Raw genomic sequence first — 7,181 nt, 5'->3', positions numbered from 1 at the left:
TATATATATATATATATATATATATGCCTGTCTGTGTGTGCTTGGATGTGTGTGTCTGCAGGTGTATACATGTAGATAGATCCCTGGTAATATTGATTTCAAATTTTGGCATAAGGCCAAGGGAGGGTTTAGTTGATAACATTGACCCCAGTGCTCAACAGGTACTTATTTTATTGACACCAAAAGGATGAAAGGCGAAATTAAACTTGGTGGAATTTGAGCTCAGAATGTAATGATGAACAAAATTCCACTAAGCTTTTTATTGTAACAGTTCTACCAGCTCATCACCATCTACTAATTATATTAAAATACAAGTGGACAAGGGTATTCTGTACTTAATCCTTGGACAGAGTGTGTATGACAAAGTGTGTGATAGATCTGGGCTTTTGAATTACATGTAAAGTTTATCCAAATCAGTTCCACACAGTTTCTATTTACCCACTTAATCACATAAGACATAGGTCGACTCAAGATACCAGTCACTGGTTGTAATAGAATAATATTTTTGACTTGGAGTCATATCCAAAATGAAAAGCAGATTGCTCATGCAAACTTATTCCATATTCATTTCTTATGCCAAAATTCTCCTTAGAAATTTCAAATTTCAAGTAGTCAATTCAAGTTGAAGTTAGTTTGTCACTTGCAATCAAATTGCAAAAGGAGATATATTTTTAGTGCAATCACAAGAAAATACATTTGCTGAAAATTTCTAGCCATGGGATCAAATTAGAAACTACGTGATTGTAAAGTAAACTTCTTTACCACTCAGCCATACATGGGGAGGTATGCACAAGAGAAAGATTATTGAATACATGTAGGAAAAACTATTCATTCAGAAGATGCTGCTCATTTATTTCATTGGTATGCAGGGTTTCTGGTTAGGTGTAATTGGTCAGATGATAAAAAGATGAATGACAGAAACATTGGGGTGCATATATATTATACATATATACTAGAATGAAAAATGCGGGTGCAGAATTCTAGAATATTGCCAAGTATTGAACCTGATAAAGTACTGAACAAGTAGTAACAGAAAGTAAAATGTCAGTACAGAATGTATTGAAAATGGAAAAATACAGGACAAGAAGTAAAAATGAACTTAAAATATTACTACTGAAATTAGAATTTAAAAACTAAAATACTAAGTAATACTTTTTTATATTTATAAATATATATATATAATTTATATAGATATGTAAGTGAAAATATAGTCATGGCTGATGCCAGTGTCATGTGACTGGCACATGCACTGGTGACACGTTCAAAGCACCCATTATATTCTTGGAGTGGTTGGCATTACTAAAGGCATCCAGCCATAGAAACCATGCCAAATCAGTCTGGAATCTGGTGCAGCTCTCCGGCTTACCAATTCTGGTCAAACCATCTAACCCATGCTAGCATGGAAAGCAGATTTTAAATGACGATGATGATGATGATGATATATATATATATATATATATATATATATATATATATATATATACACACACACACACACACACACACACACACATATAAATATGTATATGTATGTATATATATATATTTGTGTGTATATAAGTGTGTGAGTTCATGTATATAGTCACCTATAAAATATGCGATTATAATATGTCTTTAGAATATATAATTTATTATGCGCCTACATATATGTGTATGTATGTAGCTATTTATGATCAGCCAGAATTCATATTGGTGCCTGAAGTGTTAGATAGACACAGGACTAAGTTTCATTCGTTGGTCTCTGAAGTAAATTCTGGCTAAATGTAAGAATGCAGACAGTGTAGTAGGCATATTTGGAAAGCTCACACACTAAGCAGATATATTAAACTTGTTATTATGGTTTAATATTGATAAAGTGAGATTATTCTAATGTTCATCACACTGTGAACCTTATCTCTCATTAAGCCATATGAAGATGAGGTTCATATATCTTGTCTATATAAGATTTTTGCTGCTCATTTCAAAATATTACTACCCTATCCTCCATCTTAGCTTCCCTCAGAATTTACAGGCTGAAGATTGTGAAAGCCTTGTATATTACCATAATGAATTTCTAGCTCACTATATATGAATATGTTTTATGCTCTAACACTGGCATTGAGTTGTCTTTTTTCTGATCACTACCAGTAATGTGTTTGTATGTGCGAATGTATGTGTGTTTTTATACATATATGTATGGGTATATGTATGAATGTATGCATATATGAGTATACATTATAGTAGCAAATGCATACACATGTCTATTTATTTATTTAGAAATACATACATATATATATATGTATGTGTATACACACACACACACACACACACACACACACACACACACATACATATGTCTATTTCTCTCACTCTCTCTCTCTCTCTCTGAATATATGCATACATATATTTATATATAGAGAGAGTGAGAGATGTGTTCTCTCTCTTTCTCTCTCTCCACACCGACATACCCCCTCACACATACGCACATAAGCAGACACATGCAGACAACACTATACACACACTTGAACAATAGATTTAGTTTACTTCAGGATAACATCATAGAAATATGTTCAAAATTTCTATAGAATTTTTACATGATGCCAACTGAAGCGATGTACACCTGTCGTGTTCATGCTAGAATGGTCAAACAAATATTAATGACATGAAAATAGAAATACGATTATCTTTGTTACAGTTGATGGGAATATATTTTTTTTTTAATAATAATATACTTTGGTCATTCACATATTAATGTCATTATCCTGCTGCCTAGGAAGACCAGAGATGTATCTCTTGATTTTTTTACTCACATAAATATTGAAACAGATAATTTATACATTATGGATATAAAACTGATAATTTAAGATGTTATGAACATAAAATATGTTTTTCTATAATTTATACATTTGGGATTTGATGCAGTTTTTAATGAGAATTTGTTTAACTGTACATGTTTCAAACAAAATTACAAATGACAAACAAAATTGCTTTGCAGGAACTGTGTATTGCAATTGCCACAATATATTATATTATCTTTATTTTATTCTTTTCCAGAAATTACAAATGGTTTGATAACTATTTTGCACTAAGATATGACTTATCATCCATACATACTGGAAATATTTGTGAAAAACATGTTTGTACAAGCACTAGTACACATATTTTTTCTCCATGTCTGTGAATGTATTGACTTTACATATTATGTTGAAGAAGGTAAAGATCCTGGATTTTACTTGGGTGATATCAGAAGTGATACACATTTAATGAACAGTATCCCTATAAAAGACCACTATTTAATCAAATTTAATCAACTGCAACAACATGTTACGGATAAACGTCAGTTGTTTAATGTTACCAAAACTGGTAAACTCTACACTGCTCAAACACTGGATGCTGAATCTTTTTGTAAATATAATACTGAGTGTTTTGAGATGGTGGATATTGCTGTTCAGAAAAGGGAATCCTTTATCAAGATATTAGAAATTAAAGTTATCATCAAAGATATCAATGACAATTCTCCAAAATTTCCTACAGATGAAATTAACCTCAAGTTTTCTGAGGGTGATAAAAAGGGAAGTAAGCGATCAATTGCAAATGCAATTGATCGCGATGTTGGTATATTTAATTCTAAAATTATATACCATCTAGAGAAAAAAGTAAATGAGCCCTTTGAACTTGCTGTTTATAAAAGAGTTGATGGCTCTTACAACCTACAAATTATTTTAGAAAATGAAATTGATAGGGAAATAAAAGACAATTACATAATTCGGGTTATTGCCAAAGATGGTGGAATGCCTTCTCTACAAGGAATTTTAACTGTGCATATATCTGTCACTGATATAAATGACAACCCTCCCATTTTCTCTCAGAACATTTACAATATTACAATAAACAATGGATACCACAGAGGGGAATCTGTCATCGTTCTGACAGCAACAGACTTAGACACAGACAACAATGGTAAAATTTCCTATCATTTCAGTAGCAAAACATCAGATTTAACCAAATCACATTTTGATTTAGATGAATCAACTGGAGAGATTTTCTTTCATGGTAAATCTACAAGTGGCAAAAGAGTTACCTATAAACTGTTCATTGAAGCTAAAGATGGAGGTTTCCCTCCTTTGAGTAGTATAGTTATGGTTCGAGTTAATGTCATTAATCAGCAGAATAATGCACCAGAAGTAGATATAAAATTTGTTACTGAATCAACGGGAAATACAGTCACAATATCAGAGAGAGCAGAAGTTGGTAGCTTTATTGCATTTGTCAAAGTTATTGATAATGACACTGGTCAGAATGGTCATGTAAGTTGTGACCTACAACATGAAAAGCTTCAGCTTCAGAGCTTTGGCCAAAAAAAATACAAAGTAGTTGTTAAAAATTCTGTTGACCGGGAAACCGAAAACCAAACTGATTTTACCATTACATGTGAAGACAAAGGATCACCACCTTTAAAAACTCAAAGGAGATTCTCTATTCAGGTGATGGATGTCAATGATGTACAGCCAAAATTTTCCAAAGATTCTTTCAAGTTCCTGACCTATGAGAATGAAAAACCATATTTTCCTGTTGGCTTGATTAATACCATAGATCCTGATCTTGGACCAGGTGGACAGTTAACTTATTCTCTATTGACTCAAAGATACACACTTCCTTTTGAAATTTCTAACTTTGGTTTCATTTTAACTACAAAATCCTTAGACCGAGAACAACAAGATATATATAAATTCAGAGTTTTTGTTAAAGACAATGGAACACCGTCATTAAACAATACAGCCAATGTCATCATTGAAGTCATGGACAAAAACGACAATGCTCCATATTTTATATTTCCTAGTGTTAACCCTTTCAGCTTGGATATTTATTACCATCCACAGAGTAAAAAAGATATTACTGTTTTGAGAGCCTCAGACAGGGACAGTCATGTGAATGCTTTTCTCAGATATGAAATTTTAGGTGGTAACGATAAGCAGTTATTTACCATTAATCCTTACACGGGTGTATTGTCATTCTCTCGAACAGTTTACCAAAATGATGCTGGATCATATGATTTGAAATTCATAGTCAAGGATAGTGGTATCCCAGTTTTATCAACAGTAACTACTTTATCCTTGACACTTACAGTTAGTAATAAGACATCTAAAATGTTAACTCCACCAGACACCAAATCAGATGATAAAATCCACATTAATCTTGTAATAATTATTTTATTGGCAGCTGTGATAGTATCAGTAGCTACAGTAGTGTCAATAACAGTGTGTATTGTACGGAGAAACCACCAGAGAAACACAAATTACAGAGCAAACGTAAATACTGCTAACAAAAGTATGAGTGCCAGTAGACAGCCTGGATATGATAGTGAACAAATGACACTTCAGTATGATGTCCCCGTCCCCGTGGCAACATCTTTTAGCAAGAATCGGGGCTCTTTGCCCTCTGAAATATATTGTCAGCCCAACCGAGAAAGAAGTCTTCCTGTAAGTTATTTAATATTCTTACTTTATTCAACTATGATAACTTCTTTAAAGGAATAATCTACAAAGAAAAATTACTTTTGAATATGAAAAGTTAATTGCTTTCCAAGTTAAAGAAATAAATTTCATAAAATAGTTTTCATTTTCTAAAGCAAAAAAAAAAAGTCTATATTAATTTACTGCTTCCTGTAAATTAATTTATGAATTAGTTTACTGTTAACATAGTTGAGAGTTTTCATTATTTTAATGTAAATATTTTGTGAATTGCTTTTGTAATTATTATTGTTATTGTTTTTATTTATAGTGATGGTGGTTTGGTGATGTTGACTAAATGTCATTGTTGTTGTTGCTGTTGAATTATTATTATCATTATTATTAGTATGTTACTGATAGTGGTATACAGTATTTGACATTCTATTTTATTTAATATTTACAAAAACCAAACAACATATCAGTTTTGAAATTAAAAACAAAAAACAAAAGCATTTGTATGGTATCATGTAGTAATTATGTTGTCAGTTCTATATTATTAATTCTCATATTTATATTTAGTTTTCTCATGTATAAAGAAAGACGCACTGGTGGCATGAAAGAGAAAACTATATAATTTGATGATAGGATATGATATCAAAGTTTGACTGAAAGATTTGAGACCCTAGAAAATAATTTGAAAGCATATTCTTGTCTGAAAGGAAATAAAGAAGAATCAAGCGAGAGACTTCTTTGTATCATTTTCCTATTACAAAAGGTCTGACATTTCATTACACAATTTCAAAAATATTTATTAAATTGTTGGCTTCCATACTTGTAAATTTATTTTGAATCTGATATAAAACAATATTGAGAAAAAAATAAAAATTATAAATAGTTTCTAAAATGTTAATCTAGAATACTCATTGGAGGTATTACCAAACAGGATAATAAACAAACTATTAAAATTTTTATTCTGCCTAAAGTATTGAGCTTATCTGAAAGTGTTAATTGATTTCTAAGCAAGCAAACACAATGCCTCAACATGGAGTGGTATAGTACAATTCATTATGTGGACCCTAGTGTTTGCTTACTACTTAGGACACTACCTAATTCTAATTTATCCACAAGACCAACAATTTTAGAGAAGTGGGGTCAACTGATGCCATTCGATTCAATACTTGATTGCTACATTATTTTATGATCCCAAAAGGATGAAAGGCAAAGCTGATGTCAGTGAGATTTGAATTTAGGATGTAAAGAGACAAAGCAAATATTGTGAGGCATTTTGTCTGATGCCCTTATAATTTGGCCAATCCACTTCACTTGAGGACAATAATTACTACCTGCAATGAACATCAGTTATTTACTAAGGAATAGTTTATTTTTGTTGTTCTGTCAATAGTTTTCTATAGAGTTTTACTCCAATTTTTCCAGTTTTACCTTTTTTCACTATTTATAGCAAGCATAGCTGAGTGGTTGAGAAGTTTGCTTCCCAATAGCATAGTTTCAGGTTCAGTCCCATTATGTGTCACCATCTTTAACTATAGCCACAGGCCAACCAAAAGCCTTGTGAATGGTTTTGGCAGGCAGAACATGAAAGAAGCCTATTGTATATACATACATATATGTGTGTGAGTGTGTGTGCATATATATATATATATATATATATATATATATCAAGTACAACAATATATATATATATATATATATATATATATATGTATGTGTACATATATATATATATATATATAT

General features: G+C 31.4%; 1 protein-coding gene across 1 annotated transcript in view; it reads left to right on the top strand.

Annotated features, from left to right (window-relative positions):
• The window catches only part of LOC106872376 (protocadherin beta-15), a 182,321-nt gene that overhangs the window by 100,550 nt on the left and 74,590 nt on the right, over positions 1 to 7,181 (top strand). The window contains exon 3 of the mRNA XM_014919349.1: positions 3,034 to 5,459. Coding sequence (XP_014774835.1) covers positions 3,072 to 5,459 — 2,388 coding nt within the window. The 5' untranslated portion in view covers positions 3,034 to 3,071. The remainder of the gene's footprint in view (positions 1 to 3,033; positions 5,460 to 7,181) is intronic.

This window comes from Octopus bimaculoides, chromosome 14 (assembly GCF_001194135.2).
Source record: "Octopus bimaculoides isolate UCB-OBI-ISO-001 chromosome 14, ASM119413v2, whole genome shotgun sequence".
Taxonomy (NCBI): domain Eukaryota; kingdom Metazoa; phylum Mollusca; class Cephalopoda; order Octopoda; family Octopodidae; genus Octopus; species Octopus bimaculoides.
This window is presented reverse-complemented; position numbering and strand designations above follow the sequence as displayed.